At 34.8% G+C, this 23,668-nt stretch overlaps 1 protein-coding gene across 5 annotated transcripts in view; it reads left to right on the top strand.

Moving 5' to 3' along the window:
- Positions 1-23,668, top strand: part of LOC150094270 (protein DOP1A) — a 613,349-nt gene that overhangs the window by 342,081 nt on the left and 247,600 nt on the right. For all 5 annotated transcript variants that reach the window (XR_016550242.1, XM_090412136.1, XM_090412135.1 and 2 more), the window contains one exon: positions 9,889-10,071. Coding sequence is in view for 4 of the 5 variants with exons in the window: in XM_090412136.1 (XP_090268262.1) it covers positions 9,889-10,071 (183 nt within the window). In the remaining variant the exon portion in view is untranslated. The remainder of the gene's footprint in view (positions 1-9,888; positions 10,072-23,668) is intronic.

The raw sequence follows: 23,668 nt of genomic DNA, 5'->3' as shown, positions 1-23,668 counted from the left end.
GTTTCAGCTGGCCACAGGTTTATAGTTGGAGGGCTGCATGCGGGCTATGGGTTGCACATCGCTGCCCTAGAGCATTCCTTCCAAACATACAGTAATATATTTTCACGTCCTACTCTTACTAACATCAAGTTTACTTAATTCCTCATATACCTTCTCATTCATCATCGGTGTCTTCTCTTCCATACCCTCTACATTCGTTCCAGATTTTCATGATTCTGCCTTTGAAATACCCTGATAAACTTCTCTCACTGAATACGTCTTCTATTTCCATTGCATCAGTTGCTAATCTACCGTTCTTATCAACTAATATCTTCCTTCCATAGTTATTCTTTCTTCTGCTTGCCACATATCAAAAGAACTCACCAGGATTTTTCTTGGCTTGACTGGCTAATTTCTGCTTATACTGTGTTTTTTGCTTTCTTTACTAACCAATCACTTTCTTACCCTTTGTACTATGCAGGCAACTGATTATTACCAATGTTCATCTTGTGTCATCTCCACAGTGGCCTTCTTACAGATTTCATGCTTAATCCCTTCATTTGGATATTGCTGCAGTGATATAGTTCTCAATCAATACCCAAGCACCATCTATCTCTTTTCCATCCAACTCTTCTTTCTATGCTATAGTATTAGTTATATCCTAAGCTTTTCATAATCACTGGCCCTGTTATCCTACTTATAGCCCTTCTTCACAGAAGTTCTCATGTGACAGTCAACAACCCAGGTAATCACTTCATGGTCACTTTTACCATTCAGAGATAAGACATTCCATTCACAAACACATCTTCTGATGGCATGATTTGACTCTCAACCCTTGTGTGTGTGTGTGTGTGTGTGTGTGTGTGGGTGGGTGGGTGGGTGGGTGGGTGGGTGGGTGTGTGTGCGCCCTCCATTACCTGTTTGTTAAGATAGTTGTCCCTTATGAACTCGAGAAATTCATTCTTTTTGTTCCCTGACACTATTGCTTCATTCCAGTTGATATCACAATAATACTGAAAATGATTATCCTTCTCTTGCTCACTAAACCAATTTGCCTGTACATTTTTTTTCCTCCTCAAATATTCTCCAGTCTATAGCAACACCCAACTAAATATCTCATCCTATCTACCTCCACTTTACACCATCCTGCTTCAAAATCACTGCTACTGTTTCTCCCTTGTATCTCAGCCTTATGTGCCCATAATTCCCATGCTATCATTACTTCTTGCACCTCCTATCTTCATGAAAAATATTATACCCTTCCATTTCTATTCCAACAGGATATCATTCTCATCCATGTTTCACATATTCTGTTTGTGGATGAATAAACTCAACAGTAATTTCATTCCCTTATTTCTGATACTCCTCACATTCGTAAATGAGCATAGATGTTCATTTCATGGTCGATAACCAGTATTTCCCATGCCACCACTCATCTATGATTTCTCACCTACTTCTGTCTGTTGACCTTTACCCTTTATCCCTGGAGAGATATATCTCCCCAGATTCAACTAGTTCCCATTCATCCCAGGCCCTTCCATTTCCCTGTTCAACTTGCATTCCTGTTCTCACATTCTCATCTCTCATACTGCATTCTCATATCCATTCATAATCATTTTGGTATCACCTGGTCCACTCTGTCACTTATTTACATCATCATCACTGACTTCTGCTGACACTTTGTTCACATCACTCGTACTTCCTTCCAGCAGCACCCTTTCCAGATGGCTCATGACAAAACTATTCAGATGCAGTCCATCTTGTGCAGTGACATTCATCCCCCAAACTCATCCCATACATTCGCAAACTGCATGACTGTCTCTTCATACATTTCTGCTAGTATAGCATTTAAATTAAAGATACCAAGAAATTATATTCTTCTGTAATTGTTTATCCAAGTTTAAGCAAACAAAGTTTGCGTGTGAAGTATCTTCACAACTGGGGTGCTTGTATATAGCAGCTAATGACTTCATATTAATTGCCTTAGTATCCCATAATGCAAAGCATACATCCTTTCAGGTGTGTATAATGCTATGCATTATGGGAAGGGCCACCACCCAGACCAGTTTTGATCGTTATTGAAGTACTTTTAAAGTGCAGGGGTTCTTCTCCAAAAAACCAAGTGAGCTACAAGATCACTCTAAATCTCAGTGAGTGACGCGATCACTTCTGAACGCATGACTCCTGACCTGAATCAGTTGAGGACAGGAAATTCAGTGGTAGTTCCACTCAATAACAGGCAAGGTTAGTTCTGCCACTAAGCAGAACTGCTGTACTCCCCAAGACAAACATTATTAAAATGGGGTAAAGTTATCTCTCCATAGACTATGAGTGATCTACAAGATCACTCTAAATCTCATTGAGGGACCCAAAAAGATCACTACTAAACTGATTAAACTCTCATTAGTGGCTTAGTGGCTCTGAGCCTCTGTATCTCAGTCAGTATAGACCATAGGTTCCCAAAGTGGGTGGTACTGCCCCCAGTGGGCACTGAAGCCTTCTGGGGGGGGGGCTATAGTGGGATCAGAAGCATTTGGGGGCGTTCAGGCAGTCTAGGGGTCAGTGGCTCTTTATAGAAGAAATTAATAATATATATTTAAAAATTAATTATTTTCGTGATTTGGTGATTAGATAATCATTTAAAATTTAAATATTGCATTTTAATTCATCTTATGCCCGTCTTACATGATCAATTTCTTTATCAATTTTCTATTTCAATTATTTAATCATTTGAAAATTTACCATGTCAGATAGAAATAGATGTCAATTTTCTATGTCAATGAGAAAATAGAGCATGTATATATGTGTGTATAATAGGTTATGTTTACAGTAGCAGATATATTCATTATATTTCATTTCAAAATATATATAAAATATATAAAACCACTTTTCTAATTGATTTGTACAAAAATAAACCCAATTTTATATAATTTAATATTACGAGTAAAAATAATAATGGCAAGAAAGAAATAAAATCATAAATTTTAGTTAACCTAGTTAGTACTAACTTATATTGCTAACTAGAGGGAAAAAAAATGAAGCAAATATTATTCGAAACTTATTATACTGTTTTCTGTGGTTATGTTTTGTAGGTTTGTTGTTTATATCTTGTGTAATTATTTTATTTATTAAACATGGTCAGACGAACAAAATGTACATGCGTGCAAAATAAAAAATTTAACGTGTCATACAGGATATTTTAACTTCTATTTTTTATATACTTAAAAAATGTATTCATTTTTTGCTATTATAAAAATTGATCGTGCCATACAGGCTTTAAGTCTATCCACGCAGCAGACGAGTCTTAACTAGTAGTATGTCGGTCAACTATTACATAGGTAATTCACTCGATTCAGCATGTTTTGACAGGAATATGGGTGCTTGCAGTGACTTGTTCAAAGCACGAGTACGATGGTATCGCAAACAAGTCAATGCATGCAAGTCGATTCGGGCTAGATTTCAAATCTATAAATACCAGTGGGTTAGGAATAAATTTCATTATTTTTTGTGTGCTTTGCCAGCAATCATCAGTCGAAAGTGTGATAGATAAGTGGAGTCATACAAAGTGTAAATTAAATCTTTTATTTTGTGAATATTTTTGCAAATTTTATTACTTCATTATGTCTGAATATAAGAAGAAATGTCGACAGTATAGTATTGAGTATTTGAAATAGTCTCCTGTGAACCAATTATTACCGATGTGCTTGATTTGCCAAAAAGTGTTTTCAAATGAAGCAATGAAGCCTTCTAGGTTACAAGAGCATTTGACTAAAATGCATGCTGACAAAAAGGATAAAGATTTGTCCTGTTTTCAAGTACTAGAAGAAAAATATTTTAAATGTCTAACTATATCAAAACTTTTTACGTCGTCCACTAAACGAGATAATGACGTATTACAAGCTTCTTATAATATTTCATTATTAATCGCAAAAGCGGGAAAACCACTCACAGTTGGTGAGGAATTAATCTTGCCAGTAGTAAAAGAAGTAACAAAAACTGTGCTTCATAAGCCAGCATCAGATATCATCAGGAAATTCCTTTGAGCAATAATTCAGTGCAAAGAAGAATTGATGAAATGGCTGAAGATGTTGAAAAATCATTGTGCAATTATTTGAAGACATGCCAATTTTCCATTCAACTCGATGAATCAACTCTCCCAAATAATAAACCACAACTCTTATCATACGTACGATTCATAAAAGAAGAAAAAGTTTGTTAAGAATTATTATTTGCTAAAAATTTGGAAGTGGATACAAAGGGAGAATCTATGTTTAATATCATGAATAAATTTTTTCAAGAGAAAGACATTCCTATTCGTAATATTTTGTCTGCTGCTACTGATGGTGCTCCAGCAATGACAGGGTGCCACAAGAGTTTCATAGCGCATTTGAAACAAATAGTACCAAATGTACTCGCTATACATTGTGTTTTTCATCATCAGCATTTGGTTGCGAAAAATTTAAGTGAACGCCTGTACACGTCGCTCCATTACGTTATTAGAGTAGTCAATAAGATTAGAAGCAATCCATTGAGTGACAGATTGTTTAGCCAACTTTGTAGTGAAAATGATGAAGATTTCACTCATTTGCTGCTTCACACAGAAGTTCGGTGGCTTTCAAAAGGTATTTGTCTGAATCGATTTTACAATTTGTTTGATTCAGTACTAGAGTTCCTAGAAAACAGAGACGATGGATTGCAGGCCAACCTGATTGCATCCGAAAATGACATCGCTTATTTGACAGACCTCTATAAAATATTTAATGAAGTCAATCTACAACTACAAGGTGATGAATTGAATTGAATTAAAACAAAAAACGTTATTGCCGCTTTTGTAGGGAAACTTCTTCTGTTCAAGGGGAATATGGGCCGAGGGGAATATAGCCACTTTTCAAATTTATCAGCAGTGTCTCTCAAAAAGGAAGATTTACTTATATACTGCCAACACTTGGAGGTTCTCCATGCTGATTTCAATGAGCAATTCAAGAATATTCTAAACATGAATATACCAAATTGGGTTCTAGATCCTTTCTCACATGTAAGCACAGGATCATCAAATTTAGAAGTGGAACTCATAGAACTCACAACAAATGAAGAACTAAAAATAAAATTCAAAACTGGATACCAGGAATTCTGGCTTCAAAAATCAATATTGACACTGTACCCTGGATTATGGGAAATAGTGCAGAAATTTTTAATTGCATTTCCATCTTTTTATTTGGCTGAGCGCGGGTTTAGTGCTGTAGTGAATTTACTATCTAAGAAAAGGAACCGATTGCATATAACTGATCGTGGCGATTTACGACTGTTTTTAACAGAAGTTGAACCCGATATTAACAGACTTTTAAAAATGCACCAGGCCTCATCCTCTACATTAATTTGTTATTTTTGCTTTGTATTTTTACTTTATAAGTTAGAAATAAACAATTTTGTAATATATTTAATGGTGTTTTAATTATTACAATAAGATTCTTACTAATGCAATGCAATCTCTTAATTGTATTCCACATTTTCATATTTAAACCATTGTATGAAACTGTGCATAATGTTATTCGAGCATACATTTTACAATCTTTACATATGGGCTACATTTCACCAAAATCGGTATAGCAGTAACTCTGTTCAAGATGAAGCACATATTGGCCACTTCTTTTTAAAAGTTTAATGGCATAAGCAGTAATGTATCATTAGTTGCTATTTACGTCAAAAATATCAAACGACTTGAATGCAGTAAACTGTTATAATGGGGGGCGTTACAAAATTTATGTCTTGCAAAGTGGGCGGTGGCCCCAAAAGTTTGAGAATCTATGGTATAGACGAAGCCTTTTGGTTGGAAAGACCTGGGTTCGATTCCCATCTATGACGTGCAGAACCTTTATCTAGTTTCTTTCGACTAAAGGTGAGTTAGCCGGTCTCATACAGAAGTAGATGGTTTTTTCACCTGGAAACTCGGGTTTTTCGTTCCTCAAAACAGACAAACTGACAAACTAAACAGAACCACTCTACTGCCTGGGAGCTAGACTCAAAAGAGATACAATAATCAAGTAATGCAGAAGTCATATGTTTCTCATATGTAAGTGGTGAAAAGGTGTAACTCATTATTAAAAAACTGTGCATTACAGCTGGTTGTTGAAATTTTTTTTTTCATTTGGTTATAAATTAAATTAAAAATGCCAAGAAATTATATTCCTGGTTAATCCTTTATCCAGGTGTAATATACAGTTTATGTGTGAAGTATCTTTATGACTAGACTACTTGTATATAGAAGCTAATTAATGACTTCACATTAATTCCCTTAGTATCCCATAATGCAATTTTCCATATTCCATAATTTATGTTTGAAAACGGCCACTATCCAGACTGGTTTTGACATTTATTGAAGTCTCATCAGTGGGAGCGATTCCTAGAAGAGATACTAAGATTCAAATGTCAATAAAAAAATTACCTTTGAATCATTTCCAAACATTCCTAATTTGTTCCACAAAGGAGTAACTTTCTCTATTGTTCTTTTTTGTAACCTTGGGGAAAAATTCCATATTCATATAATATTTCATAAACATTCTATGCCTTTTACCTAAAACTAATAAGTTTCTTTAAGAGGCACCCTGTAATGCCATGGCATAAAAATCGCAACGATAAACACCGTAGTAATGAATGAGAAATCAAGGATATTAATGGAAAGTGGTATCACATTGCATACCAAGGTTAGTAGGATAAATTAGGGGAATTAAATGGTTAAATAACATCATTGAGCTGGAGCTGCAAAAAAAATGAAATGCTTTGGAGAATATAACAGGAGATAAGTGATCAGCCAGCTCATGGTCAGTGCACACCAGAAGCAATCTATGCCTTTTACAAAAATGGATAACTTTCTTCAGGACGCACCATATAGCAGTGCCATGGCATAAAAATCACAATCAGACTGATCAGCATGATGAAGAAGGTAGAATCATGTTATGGGAGTAAATTAGCTCAGCAGGCCAAAAAGAAATCTCAAACAGTTCTTCCAGTGTTATAGGAAAAGGAAGATGATTATGGAAGAATGTTCATCTTTTTTACCACAAGCATTCATCTTCAATGGACGCTTGTGATAGGGAAGTGACAGAAGCAGAGGAAATAGTTGAATTACTGAGTGATCACCTTTTGAGAGTTTATCTTCCAAGCAAATGTATGCATTGATTCATGGACATGGATCAATTTGAGAATAGTGGTTGATGAACTGGAGGTTCAACCACCACTGTTCTCAAATTGATCAAATTAATTTTATATAAATTATATTAAGAAATCTCATTAAACTTGCCAAAAAATTATATTTGTGTCTAATTCTTTATCAGAGTGTAAAGAATTAGACACATGTGAAGAATCATCAGGACTGATTACATATGGACTGATGACCTCACATAAATTGCCTTAATATCCCATAATGCAAAGCACACTTTGTTTTGCATGTGAATAATGCTATGCATTATGAGAATGGCCTACTACCCAGACCAGTTTCGACCTTTATTGATGCTTTCATTAGTTCATGGTATACACATCATAGATTTCCATGGTCTCTACAACTAACGGTAAATCATCTTATTGTCATTATCATCTTTTATCCTTATGTAATTTTAAGTCTCAATGCTATAATCATATTAAAAATGAAGATCTTAGAAAGGCGTTGTTAGCATTCCATAATGGGTAAGCAGAGCTAATCTAAGGTGATATGGCCACTTAAAGAGAATGGGAGAGGAAAGGTTTGCAAAACAGGTGTTTGATGCCAACATGGCAAAAAAATGACCCAGAGGAGGCCCAAGGTGGTCTAGGTGGATTAATTCAATCAGAATATCCTCTTGAATATCCTCTTGAGAGTACATTTCAGGATGATGGTGATTATGATAATAGTGTGCAGAGCAACTTCAGCTGATTAACTAGATACATAATATCCCTGATTAGAAATAAATTGAATTCAGTTGTTCCTCCAGGAAACCCATAAATTTGTGTGCTTTGTTTGAACCAATTCTTTTAAGTGATTTTTAATTGTAGTGTTTAAAATTTTCTTAAAGATTTTATAATCCATGTTCATTAATGCTATGGGCTTCCAACTTCCTTTTTTTGGGAGGGGGGGGTGTATAACTCTCCACAAACCTTTCCACAATGTCTCAGTGCATTAAAAATTGTTAAAAATCATAATCTAATCAGTGAGAACCAGATCACAAAAGGATACCAATGTTGAATCATGGCAGACGTATATTTCCCATATACAAGTAGTGGAAAGATGTATCAAATTATTAATATTAAAATATTAATTTATTAAAATACTCTGAATCAGAGATACTTGTAGAAAATTTTTCATAGTTTTTATATTCTTTATTAATACTTTACCCAAGGTAACTAAACAAAGTTTACACATGATGTATCTTTATGACTGGGCTACTTCTATTTAGAGGCTGATGGCTTCATATAAACCGTCTTAGTATCCAGTAATGCAAAGAGCACACTTCTTTTTGGAAATGCATGTTGCTATGCATTATAAGAAAGGCTGCTACCAAGATTAGTTACAACCTTTATTGAAAGGATGTGCTTTGCATTATGGGTTACTAGGGGAGTTGATATAAAGTCATCAGCCTGTATATAAGTAGCCTAGTTCTGAAGATACTTCATGACTAAGTGACATCTTATATAATTTTTGTTTGTTTGTTTGTTTTGTTGCTCTATTTTATTTTATTTCATTTATTTATTTATTTGACACACTATTGAAAACCTGCTGTAGAGACAGATATGGTTTTTCAAGGCAGGCCTCCAATAAGGGGGATGATAGTCATACACCAGGTCATGAAATTCATCTCCCTCCTAAAAAAATCACAAACATCCATTTTAGATTTATTCAAACCTGCAGTCTGTCAGTTGGAGAGTAGATACCTAACCACTCAGCCATCCGTGATACTTTTAATGCTCATAACTGTGAGAAACACATTTCGCACATATTTAGTTATTGCATTTATTTTTATTAAATCTTTATTTTAGATTATTAAAATCATCAAATGAATAACATATTGAAAACTATTTCTTTGATGTGTATGACTTTATTTTTTAGAGAATGCATCGTGCATGGAAGGTTATGTTAATAAGATGACTTGTCTTTGCTTAACAGTATACTTCTCTTAATAGCTGGATATTATTGTTACCAAATGTTTGACATGCTCACTACATATCTGTTATATAACAGTTACAAAGAAATATCTTCATTATTGCTATGGTTTGCAAAATATTCATGCATTATACATAGAGGCATACTACAAAGTATGCTTCTATGTATAGTGCTGATAACTATCAAAGGGTAAACACTTACTCAGGTTTTAAAACAAATGTTACATAGCAGAGAGAGAGAGAGAGAGAGACAGGGGGAATAAATTAGCAAAGTAGGCATGTGTTGCACAGGCCACTTTTAAAACTATATTTCCTAAATTGACTTCTAGAAAGGTCTACAGGAAGCATGTGATAACCAGGCCTTACTGCATATGATAATTGCATATTAGGTGGTACTCTTTCATCAAGGATGTGTGAGAGCATCCCACTCAGGATTCTTTTCAATTTCTAATGTGATATCTTCATGATACAGTGGCCACAGCCATTCTTCTGAAATTGCCCCGTTTCATCAAGCAGAGCATTTATTTCATATTCATATATCTATAGGACTAGCAGTCACAAACATTTTGCCTCTTCCAACCAGAATTTAGATCATTAATGATTGTTAATAATTTGTTTCGATAAACATCAGCAGCCCATTTGACAGTACCACTTGTTGTATAGCTATGTCAGTCTCTGTGGTCTCAAATTTGACATATATCAGCACTCTGTGCTTTGCATACTTTCTTTCTAACCATCATAATTATTTTGCAACATTGAAATTTTATTTACTTATTGCAGGATTCTCTCTCTGGTTGGGAAACAAATAGCTCCATGGATCCTATAATTACTGCACGTCATTCTTTATTAAGTAACATGCCAAGAATATTGTCAAGTTTGGCTTGCATATGGCAGGTTATCACTATTGCAGATACTGAAAATCAGGATCATTCCAGCTGTAAGTGGATTATGGGAACACCTAAGGTACCTATTCCATTTTACTACAGTTATGTGTGACCAGATGTATTAATTGTGCCTATAGAAAGATAAATTATTTATGTATGTTTAGTTATTGAAAAATGTCAACCTTATGATCTCTGGAGCTTTACTCTACTTCTTAAACATTAGTTCTAAACTTCTAAAGTTTCAGATCATGGTATGAATTAACGACAATAATAGTTAATCTAATGAGAAGACTTACCTTGTGAATTATTATTATATGGGTATTTCCATAGAGTCAGATGACTCAAAGTGGGAGACCCATTCTAACCATTAGTCACACAATATCATACCTCTCTTTAAACTCATTCACTGTTAAGGCACTCATAAACTTACCCTGGCAATCCATTCTGTCATTCACTCTGTACTCCATTACTAACCACACTATTACTTAACTTACAGAGGTGACCCCTTGTTCTTGCCCTACCTATCACGTATTGAAAAATTTCTTTTGTGTCAATCTTATAGAATCCCTTTAATAACATAAGTTTCTACCACATCTGCTTTCTTCCACCTGTCAACTAAATTCTGCAGTCCACACACTTTCAGTCTGTCCTCATAATGAGCATTCCACAGACATGTCGCCAGCTTGGTCACTCATCTCTGGATCATGTCCACCACCTTCTGATTTCCAAGTGACCAAAGCTGTGCATTGTAGTTAAGATGTGGCTGAAAAATATTACAGGAATGATAATCTCTATGTCTTTATTTGGCAACCTGTTCTTCAACATCCAAATAATCCTTTGAGCTATTTTTCCAACTTTTACAAAATGCACTCTGAATTTCAAATCTCTGTCTACTGCCATTCCTCTGTCTGGCAGAAAATCTATATTGCTTTATCAACTATTTCCATCCCCAGTTTTGCATTATTGCAACAACTGGATGCAATCTCCCTCCCTTAAATCATTCCCTATATCATTATTACACAAATTAAAGAGCAGAATCCTAAGGCACTCCACCATACACTACTCTCTGTATGTCTGTCTTTCATCCACATTCTTTCCATCAGCTTCATATCCACTCCCATTTGCTCCATTTTATGTAATTGTTTTCCATGTGGTATTCTTATCAAATGCCTTTGCAAAGCCTAGTAGTATCATAGAGTAACCATTTCTTTTATCCAATTCTGTTGTCACATTATTATAAAATGTGAATAAATTACCTACCTTTTACAAAGAAGCCATACTGCCCACTGTAGATTATCATATTCATATCCACCTGTTCCTGAATTTTACCTTTAACCAACTTTTCCAGTACTGTAACAAACCCTCCATTGATACTAATTAGCCTGTAATTTGCTACTTCTGTCTTGGAACTACATTTCTGTAATGGAACTATCTTACCCTCTTTCCACCTCACCAGAGCTTAGACTTTGATTAAAAAACTTCAACAGAGGCACTGCCAGTTCTCCTGGACATTCTCATAGCACACTGGTGAATATGACATCCAGTCCCATTGCTATATGTATTAGTATCAATATTTTTCAATATGCTGAGCATCTCCAGTTTGTCTGCCTCAATTCTCACATCAGTAACTCTCTATTAGGATGATACACGTTTGCAAAGTGTATCATCTGAAGTGTACCATTTGATTACTTAGTAGCTCAACTATTTAAGCTTCTGTCACTCCTCTTTTTTTTGCAGCTCCTATCGTATATTGCTACTTATCTGTTTAACTCCTTGCTTGATTTATCATTCTGACTGTGAGTATGCACTCCGATACTGCCTCTTTCAAACAATCCTTGCATCCAAGCTGCAACCTAAGTTTGTTATAATCATCACAGTTGTAGTTCTTCATAAACCTTTTTTTGACTGAGAATTCCAGATGTTGAGCAACCTCCCAGAATAAGACTACACGACCAGTCTGTGACATCAGAAAATCTCTCCTTGGTTATGGATAGATTTTCTGATGTAATTACCAGATCCAGCACTTTCAATCCTTTGATCCCCTGTATGACATACTGTTTCAGGTAATTATTCCTTAGTAATTGTATAAATTCCATTTCCTTCTTGCCATGTACCCTTTCCTCCTTGTAATCTATATTCCCATATTTGAGGTCCATCACGATTATTACCAATGCATGACATTCACATCTTCTCCTGGACCCCCCCAGGTCTGGGAAACTACACCCAGCAATATATTTGGTCCTTTTGATCTCTATCTCATGCTAGATAACCTCAAATGAACCATCTTCTTCAGATCTGAAATTCTCCTTAACTTCTATTTTTGTTGGTTGAACTTCTTCAGCTATCATTAGTAACAACCCTTACATTCTATCACTGTGACAATATATTTGTCTACTTGGTGTCACTGACATTGATAATTTTTGGCCAAGTTGAGCTGACCAGTGTCAAAAACTCCTTTCCTTGAATTCTGATCTTCTGGCATTTGTGTTGATGCACATCAATATCCCCTTGGGCCTGCCTTTACTTTAAGTGCCTTTAAGTTACCTTTACTTACTCTCATTACCAATTCATTCAGATTCAAAACCTGGGAAACTGCACCCAGCTGTTGATGATCATTTCTGTATTCCCACTCATTTGTCCCGGAGGATGGCCAGACACATATTTGACTGCATCTTCCATAATACCTGCTGTATATGTTAGGATGACTGGCGTATAAGACGAGACCTAAATTTTAGGCTATTTTTAGGTTTTAAGCTTATGTCGGTTCTATAAAACTACCCCCCCCCCCTCCCAATTTCTTCTTTCTTGTATTAATGCAATGTTAGGTATTGTTGTTATATCCGTTATTTTTATATTTATGCATATCTGTTTTTTTTTTTTTTTTTTTTTGCATAGCATAGATTTAGTATTTATGCAAATTATCCTAATTAAAAGTGATTAGCCCCAATTTTAATTAATTATTAATTTTATATTTTTTTAAATTTTAGGATTATTAAAATTGTTATCATTTAAAATCATGGAAAGAGCAACAAAACGAAGAACGTATGAAGCTCAATTTAAAATAAGGGTAATTGAAATTGCAAAACAAACTAATAACTTTGCTGCTGCAAGAAAGTTTGACATAACCAAGAAGATGGTAAGAGAATGGAGGAAGAAAGAAGATATTTTTAAAAAATTGCCAAATAAAAAATGTGCGATGAGAACGGGGATCAACCGATCTCATTGCACTGGAAATTGTCGCAACTGGAAAATCACATTGCAGAATGGTTATCTTGTTACAAGAAATATGATTAGACCATATTCACTAAAATGGTCAAGATTGAATCCAGATGAAAGTATAGAAGTTCAAGCTACTTCAGGATGTTGTGATCATTTTATGAACAGATAAAATCTGATAATATGACAAAAAATTAAAATTGCTCAAAAACTACCAGCAGATCTTGACCACAAACTGGTAAGTTTGTGGTCAAGGTCTGCTTTTCCATAAATTTATTATTCAGTTGAGACAAGAACATAAATTTCTATTGTCAAATATTGGATATATAGATGAAACTCCTATGAGCTTTGATATCATGAGCAATAAAACACTGGAGTCTAAAGGTAGTAAGAGTGTGCTAGTTTGAAGTACAGGTGCTCATGAATGAATCTGAAGAATATTTTCAACAGATGATGAAGAAAATTAACATGAAAATTGAGGTTAACAGATATTATTTGTTTTTTAAGATCTATTGTAATATTTTAAATAAATTTATGTAACAAAAAATTAATCTGATTTGTTTATGAACACTGCCTATTTTCTTATATAACGTTGTATTGTAACTACCTAAATGTTCATCCAAGAAATTTAAGCTTCCCTTTTTATACTTACTGTATAAGACGACCCATGATTTTGAGGAGGTTTTCTGTAGTATTTGAGAGTTGTCTTATATGCCGACATATATGGTATTTCCCTGAATTGGCACTTCCAGCCTCTCACTGGATATCACTTTCTTCAACTCCATCAGGCATACAACTCCTTTCATCAATGAAATTCACTCCATACATCTACAGACTGTACACTATTCTACTTGCACAGTCTTCTTGACTCATTAGCAATCATGGTCCTTCTCAATTCTGTCCTATCATAGTAAGGCAGCAGACTGGCAATCTTTACTTTCTCACTTTTCATGTTCGAATCTTTAACAACTCTTTCATTGAATGTTTCTCACATTTCAAATCAGTCTTTGATTTATGTATAATTGCATTTTGCTGTTAATTATAAACTTGCAACATGCACATTGAAAAGAAATACTGCTGGTGATTATCCAGGTGATCATCTCATGATGGGTGGGAGGTGAGATGTTCCATTCACAATCTTGTCCTCTCATGATAGGATCATCAGATCTAAGACTCTTAGTCCTCATCTGTTCCTCATTACATACTGCCTAAAATAGTTGTCCCTCAGGGACTCAAGAAATTAATTTTTCTTATTGCTAGATGCTATCTCTTCATTCCACTCTGCATTGCCATAATTAAAATTATGGCAATGCAGAGTGGAATGAAGTTGTGATATTAATCACTAATTCAAGTTGGCTATCAATATTCCCTCTAATTTTTGCTGGCCCATGTGTGCATGAAAAACATTTTGTTTGCAAGTTTCCAGTCTCAGACTCAGTATATACATGATAATGTAATATTTCTCATATTAATGTTGCCCTTTTTTCATCTAGTTATAGCCTGTAAAATTTCAAGGACTAAATTCATTTGCTTAATCTGCATAGTTACAAAAATTCATTAGCATTTGCACAAGTACAAGCGGCTTTACTGTCTAAAGCAGTGTATTTCAAACTTTTCTGACCATAACCCATTATAAAAATTACATTTTACATCTTGACCCAGCAAACACACACACAAACAAAATATATATATAAGACCAAGAAGTGATACTCTGAAGATACTGAAGTTGTACAATACCAGGTAATTTGCAACAAAGGTGGAACAGGCTCCAGTTACTTTGCCACCTTTCAAAAATTAGTTTATCTTGTGTTCTATATCAAATATTAAGATCAGATAGTACACTCTTATATGAACCAAAAGGCCACGAAAATAATAGTGTCACTTTGATATCTCATACTGGCTCCATCAGCCCAAAAATCCAATTTCACTATGGTGCACCCGTAACTAAATTGGAAGAACAATGGAACATTGCGCCCACTGATTGGAAAAAGACCTGTGTTCGATCCCTGTCATGACGAAAGTAACTGCAGACTGGATAAAATAGATTTCAATCAAGCCCATGTAGCTCAGTGAAAGTGGTGTTTACCGTCCGAAGAAAGAGCATCATCAGTTCGATTCTAGTTGCCAACTAGAGGAACCTTTTTTAGGGGTGGTGATAGACAGAGAGTTAAAGTTTAGAGGACATATTGATAAGGTTGCTTAGCCCATAAGATTACTTGGCTAGTGAAGAACACATTAATACAAGTAGAGATAAGGAAGTTATAATTCCTCTTTATAAGATCTTGATACACTCACATCTGGATTACTGTGCTCAAGTCTGGTCTCCTGGGTTTCTTGGGGATGAGGAAGCAGTGGAAAGGATTCAGATGCGAGTGACCAAGATGGTGAGTGGCCTGTGGAATCCCTATTAGGATAGATTGAAGGTGTGTGGATTGTAGAAGTTGGTTGATAGGAGAAAAAGAGGGATATGATAGAAATATTTAAGTTGCTTAAAGGATTTTATAGGATAGATGCAGGGGAAATGTTTCAACACTTGGCTAGAGGGACCAGAACAAGGGGTCTCCCAGGAAGTTGAAAAAAAGGTGTGGTCAGTATGGGTGCGAGGACTAGATGTTTTGTTTGGAGAGTGGTAAATGAGTAGAATGGGTTGAAAGAATCAGTTGTGAGTGCTTTGTCTGTTAATGGGTTCAAGGAGAGGTATGATAAATTGGGTCTCCTGCGATGAGTTCAAACTCCATGGAGGTGCCCATATAATAATAATAATAATAAAATATTAAACTGATTTTTGGAATGCATTGAAGTGTGTGAGCTTACTACACCTTTGCCCCAACGTACCCTAATGTTGCACTACCTCGAAGATTAGCTTTTTTCATCAGGGAGAAAAGAAAAAAAACACACACACATACATATATACACACAAACACACACACACTAAACTGAAACAAAAGTTTCACAAAACCAAACATTCTTACTACATATAATAAAATAGAAACAAAAATGTAACAGTTCTCATATCGAACATGAATTTTGTTAGTATTTAAATACACCATAGAAGGGAAAAAAAACTAACAACGAAAAGAAATTTTGTTTTATGCCATGAGTAAGCGTGTCATAAAACATAAAAGGATTTATTTTATTTATAGGAATAAACAAATAATTAGCAGAGTTTTGCTTGCCATGCCTATTCTTTCAGAGGATAAATGAAAATGTCCTCTACCCAGCAGACACCATACTACAAATGCAAGAAAAATAAGTAGCTTTATTTTACCACTAAATACAAGTATGGGCACAATAAGAGATCTATGTACTATATGTAATGACAATTAGTTTAAAGAGACATCTGGAATGAAAACGACCTAATCTGCATAATAATGTTGGCTGCAACCTACTAAATGGATTTCACCACCCTGTGATAGGTCACAGCCTGCAGTTTGAAAAACACTGGTGTAGACAGTAAACGCTCTAAACAAATATGCAACTTGCTGATATATCAGCATCAGTTCACCTATATGGCACAGGCTAAAATTAGAGTGTATTAAGTTGGAATGGGTTAGAGTAATATTGGAGTGGTGACATTGCAGAAATTACTAAATGAAATAAGTGATATTTATGATTTTTCATTTAATTCAGTGTTATAGTACTTTCAAAAATGACTGACTGCAAATTAGAAATTCTAACAGCAAAAATTTTGTGCACACAATTACTAAGTCTTGTATCTCCTTTTTGACCTGTGCACATGCATATGGAACATTGTTGCCTATGCATTTTATCACTACTTTTCGTGACCTATAACAATATCCAAAAAAGAAAAAATATATATCCCTCCATTTCAATTTCTGTCAAAATTTTGTTTTATTGTACATTTGTTGAAGAACCCAGTATGTTCTCTGTAGAATGGAAACAGTAGTCTGATTGTGAAAAAGAGGAATAGACATTCTGGAGGTCATCTCATTTGATACTGTTGTAATGCCAAAGGATCTGTGTTGATGAAAAGTTGTTTCCTAGGCATTGAAACAATGTATGAGACTAGGGTCTGAGTTATAGAATGGAAAGATGATCTGTACATTATACTTAGTAAGGCAACCTGGAAATCAAATACAAGAGTATTAGGTATGCAGAGAAGGCTATCTGGTATTCTGATTGGTAGATGGATGATGTATATTATCCAGGATGTGGATAATACACATCATCCACATAATGTATTGTTTGCAGAAAATGCTGAAACCATCTCTTCCAATGTGTTCTGTGAAATTAAAAAGTCAGCCTGTTTAAGTTATAGACATTACAATTACCAAGGGAGATGATTTCACTGTTTTGGTTAGGTGGACTGCAGGAGGTTGACAAGCTCTAAATGTCATTATAGGTCTTTTAAAAATTTGAAATTAATAAATCCATTGATTTATTTGTCACAACTAGTTATTTGTATAATGCAGTTATTTTAGTTGACTTCCCAATTTTTATATTTTTTTGTATGCATGTTTTTTTTTTTTTTTTAGACTGTTGGTCACTTACATATACTTTGTTTAAAAAGGTAAAATCTTTCTGTCTTGCACTTAACATGATGATGGATATTTTTATATGAGTATAAAAATGTTACAGTACACTAAATTATAACCTTTACATGGACATACAGACTAATAAGGTGCACTTTGTAAAATGCATAGGCACTTGTTAGATTCATTTTGTCTGTCCATATGCAGATTTTTCTAGGCAACTCTGGCTTTGTGGATTTAAATGAAGCAATTTCCCTTTTCTCTTTCTCTTTCAGTTGGACCATTTGCAGAGACACAAAGGAAAAATGTGTTTCAGATGTTTATTGCAATAAACCTGCCTCTGGCAAAATGGAATTGAGTAACATATGATATGGTACACTGTTTGTTTCAGTCTGAATTCTTTTTATCAGCAAAATTTCAAAAATTATTGAAACTGATATTAATCATTATAAAGTAGCTGGATGAAATCTAGTATTTAGGATCTTTTGTTTCGGTGGTTTCATTTGGACCATTTGTCATAGTAAAATTAGGCAAGACAATTATGTTTGGAATATATTAGCCAGATATGCATTATGAACACACTCTAAATAAATGCATACATGCATTTATTTAGAGTGTGTTCATAATGCATGTATTGGATTTTTAGAAAATTACTACTGCTCAGTAGCATTCTTTGAATAGCATGAATGTCACACACATTATAATTTTCTTGAAAACAACAAAAATATTGACAGTTAAGAATTTAACTCCAAACATTGTCAAAACATATTGTATGCCAAGTTTATATGTTTATTTGGATATCCTTGTACACGGTACTGATAATGATTTTTATTGTTATACCATTTTCTAAAATCATGACTGCTTGATGAAAGAATCCTTTTTTCCTTCCCTGTTACAACTTTCTTTTTTTTTTTTTTTTAATTGGAAACCCATTATGATTTGTAATGTTCATACTAATGATATATATTTTACTCTTTTATTACTGTACTTGAACTGTTTTTATTGGCAAACTTATTAAATTATAATAGTTCATCCTGGTCCGATGCAATTTAATGAAATTTGGCATTCAAAATCTCTATTAAAACTAGTCACTTTGATTCAGCTGGAATATTTTAATAGCATAACAAAATTATAAGTACATATCCAAGAACTGGTTCAGCTTCAGCTGTTATAAATGAATGACCCTATACAAGAACACTATTATGCAATGCACCGTTTTATGTTTGTGTACACTTATTCCATGATTTATTTAACTTCCCAACTGGCCATAGTGGATAAACATATTAGCCATCTTACACCTTTATCCATATTATTTCAGTGGTATTGCAGCTGTAATGATACACCTTGCATCTGTGAAGCGTATCATCTTCATTCATCATTCATCTTCATCATCAAATTCCTGACATGTACCCTCAAGGGGTATACAGGATATGATAGTACTATATGACAAACTCACATCATTACTAACTTCCTATCCACAATTTTCCTTCAAATCAGTTTGTTACTTGTTAAGACCCAACATTATTAGATCTTATATTTCTATCGTCTAAGGCACTTTGTACCGTATCAATCCACCTATATGTTGGTCTTCCTCTGGGTCATTTTCCTGCCAACACTGGCAGAGAATACTTGTTTTGCTAATCTTTCCTCGCACATTCTGTTTAAGTGACCATTCCACCTGAGATTAGCTCCACTAACACATTCCTGGATACTGACAATGTCTAGTTCTTTCCTAATATCCTCATTTTTAATATCATATTACCATTGATGCCATCTGTTCAGGTCTCTAATCTTTCTCAGGACTCTCATATCTGCGGTCTCTAGTCTTTGGTCAAGTGCTTTACTTCTGACCCAGCTCTCAGATCCGTAAGTTAAAACTGGTTTGAACACTGTCTTGTATATGCAGATAATTTAATGTTCCGACTAATTTCTCTCTTATTCCATATGAATTTATTCAACTGATTTCCTACCATACCAGCTTTGTTGATTCTGTTGTCTATTTCCATATTTAATTTACCATCTTCACTAAAAAACGTGCCTAAGTAGCTGAAATGTTTTACTTCTTCCACAGGTTCTCCATTTACAACACAGTTGACACTTTCAACAGTTCTAACTATTTTCATTGTATTTGTCTTTTTATTGCTGACCTTCATATCATATCTATTACAACAGTTATTCAATTTAGTCAAGGAATCTTGCAAACCTGTAGCGGATTTATTTAGAGGTATAACATCATCCGCATAAAGCAAAGCGCATACAGTAACATCTCCAATTCTGATATCATGTTCAATACCACTTTCCTTCATAATGTGATCCATATAGATAATGAATAACAGAGGGGATAATGTACATCCTTGCCTCACACCAGATTTAACATTCAAACCATCTTCCTGTACTTCTTTCAATTCTAATTGCTGACTTGCAACTCGAATAAAGACTAAGTATTGCTTGATATAATGCCCCATTGACACCATATAACTGTAGAGTATTGAATAGCTTCTCTCTTGGCACCTTATTATCTGCCTTTTCCAAATCAACAAAACTTAAATTCAGATATTTGTTACATTCCCATGATTTCTCTACTATTTGTCGTAAAGTGAAGATCTGATCCTGACAGCCTCTATTTGGCTTGAATCCAGCTTGTTCTTCACCAAGCTTTCCTTCCACAATTCTTCTCAACCGTTTCTCAGGTCTACTGGCATAAATCTTGCCAGGAACACTCAGTAGGGAAATACATCTGTAATTCTCAGATTCAGTTTTATTCCCCTTTTTATATATGGGTACTATGAGAGCTCTACTCCAATTATCAGGAATTCGTCCCTCTGAACTATGCAGTACAGCCACCGTAAGACTTTTATATCACCACACTTCAGCATTTCTGATCGAATATCATCTACTCCTGCTGCCTTTCCACATTTCAAGCCTTTGATGTCTTTTTCTACTTCAAGTATGGATATGTATTCCTGACTGTATACCTGTTGAGTGTTTTTTACCACTGTGCTATCACTGCTTGTTTCATTTAGCAATTTTTCGAAGTAATTATTCCATACTTCAAGGATATCTTTTTCTCTCGTTTTCATGTCACCCTTATCATCTCTAACTCCTTTTACAGCACTCTTTCCTCCAGTTCTAAGCTTCTCCAACAACCACAGAATATCTTACAACCTTCTTGATATTTATTTTCTATGTTTTGCCAAAGTCTTCCCATGACTTTTGTTTAGCTAGTTTTACACAGTGTTTAGCTTTCTTGCATTTGTCTCTGTATTCTCTAAGAGCACAAGCTGACTTATTTGTCAGGAAATTTTAATATGCTTTCTTCTTTTCCTCCTCATCATCATCATCATCAAATTCCTGCCATGTACCCTCAAGGGGTGTACAGGATATGACAGTACTACATGAAAAAATTACATCATTACTAACTTCCTATCTACAATTTTCCTCCAAATCAGTCTGTTACTTGTCAAGACTCCAACATTATCAGATCTTATATTTCTATTGTCTAAGGCACTTTGTACCGTATCAATCCACCTATATCTTGGTCTTCCTCTGGGTCGTTTTCCTGCCAACCTGGCAGAGAACACTTGTTTTGCTAATCTTTCCTCTCCCATTCTATTCAAGTGACCATACCATCTGAGATTAGCTCTGCTAACGCATTCCTGGATGCTGACAATGTCAAGTTCTTTCCTAATATCCTCATTTTTAATATGATATTGCCATTGATGCCATCTGTTCACGCCTCTAATCTTTCTCAGGACTCTCATATCTGCGGTCTCTAGTCTTTGGTCAAGTGTTTTACTTCTGACCCAGCTCTCAGATCCATAAGTTAAAATTGGTTTGAACACAGTCTTGTATACAGCTAATTTAGTGTTCCGACTAATTTCTTTCTTATTCCATATGAATTTATTCAATTGACTTCCCACGATACCAGCTTTGCTGATTCTGTTGTCTATTTCTATATTTAGTTTACCATCTTCAGTAAAAATTATGCCTAAGTAGCTGAAATGTTTTACTTGTTCCACAGGTTCTCCATTCACAACACAGTTGACATTTTCAATGATTCTGCCTATTTTCATTGTCTTTGTCTTTTTATTGCTGACCTTCATACCATATCTATTACAACAGCTATTCAATTTAGTCAGAGAATATTGCAGACTTGTAGCGGATTTATTTAGAAGTATAACATCATCCGCATAAAGCAAAGAGCTGACATTAACATCTCCAATTTTGATATCAGGTTTAATACCACATTCCTTCATAATGTGATCCATATAGATAATGAATAACAGAGGGGATAATGTACATCCTTGTCTCACACCAGATTTAACATTAAACCATCTTCCTGTACTTCCTTCAATTCTAACTGCTGACTCACAACTCAAATAAAGACTAAGTATTGCTTGATATAATGCCCCATTGACACCATATAACTGCAGCGTATTGAATAGCTTCTCTCTTGGCACCTTGTCATATGAATTTTTCAAATCAACAAAACTTAAATACAGATCTTTGTTATATTCCCATGCTTTCTCGACTATTTGTCGTAAAGTGAAGATCTGATCCTGACAGCCTCTATTTGTCCTGAATCCAGCTTGTTCTTCACCAAGCTTTTCTTCCACAATTCTTCTCAACCGTTTCTCAAGTATACTTGCATACATCTTGCCAGGAACACTCAATAGGGAAATACCTCTGTAATTCTCACATTCAGTTTTATTTCCCTTTTTATATATGGGTACTATTAGAGCTCTACTCCAATCATCGGGAATTCGTCCCTCTGTCCAGCTTTCTGAACTATGCAGTGCAGCCACTGTAAGACTCTTTTACCACCATACTTCAGCATTTCTGGTCGAATATCATCTACTCCTGCTGCCTTTCCACATTTCAAGCCTTTGATGGCTTTTTCTACTTCAAGTATGGATATGTATTCCTGACTGCATGCCTGGTCAGTGTTTTTTATCACTGTGCTGTCATCACTGCTTGTTTCCTTTAGCAGTTTTTCAAAGTAATTACTCCATACTTCAAGGATATCTTTTTCTCCTGTTTTCATTTCACCTTTATCATCTCTAATTCCTTTTACAGCACTCTTTCCTCCATTCCTAAGCTTCTTCAACAACCTCCAGAATATTTTGCCACCTTCTTGATATTTATTTTCTATATTCTTGCCAAAGTCCTCCCATGACTTTTGTTTAGCTAGTTTTACACACTGTTTAGCTTTCTTACATTTGTCTCTGTATTCTGTAAGAGTAAAAGCTGACTTATTTGCCAGGAACTTTTGATATGCTTTCTTCTTTTCCTTCACTGCCTCTTTAACTTCCTGTGTCCACCAGGGAGTTCTGATTTTTTTATCTTTGCACACAACCTCACCACATGCCTCTCTGGCAGAATCAATCAATGTTTCCTTCAGTGTTTGCCACTGAATCTCCAAGGTTTGATTCCTGTTCTCAAACTCTTTCATTTTCTTTTCAATAATATTTCTGTATTTTAGTCTACAGTTTACATCTGAGAGCTGCTCAACTTTTATTCGCTTTAAAACTTTCTTACATGTTATTCTTTTCAATATGAAATTCAATTTTATCCTGCTCAAGACTAAATAGTGATCACTTCCAATTTCAAATCCTCTGTACACTCTGGTGTCCTGCAGCAGGGAGAAAACATCACTATCAACAATAACATAGTCAATGAGACTTTTCTTATTCCTAGCCTCTTCTCTCCATGTGAATTTGTGGACATTTTTATGTTGGAACATGGTGTTAGTAATAATCAGTCCATGTCCTGAGCAGAAATCCAACAGATATTTGCCATTATTATTAGCTTTGCTCTTTTCTCCAAATTTTCCCAAAATATTTTTGTATGTCTCACAATCATTTCCTACTCTACTATTTAGATCCCCAACAAGGACCAACTTTTCCTTTTTCATTGTGTCAGTTGCTTTTTCTAAAGCTTCAAAAAATTCCTCCACTTCTACCTTAG

This window comes from Typopeltis vanoorti, chromosome 22, assembly GCF_054136105.1.
Source record: "Typopeltis vanoorti isolate ZY-2024b chromosome 22, IOZ_Tvanoo_1.0, whole genome shotgun sequence".
Taxonomy (NCBI): Eukaryota; Metazoa; Arthropoda; class Arachnida; order Uropygi; family Thelyphonidae; genus Typopeltis; species Typopeltis vanoorti.
This window is presented reverse-complemented; position numbering and strand designations above follow the sequence as displayed.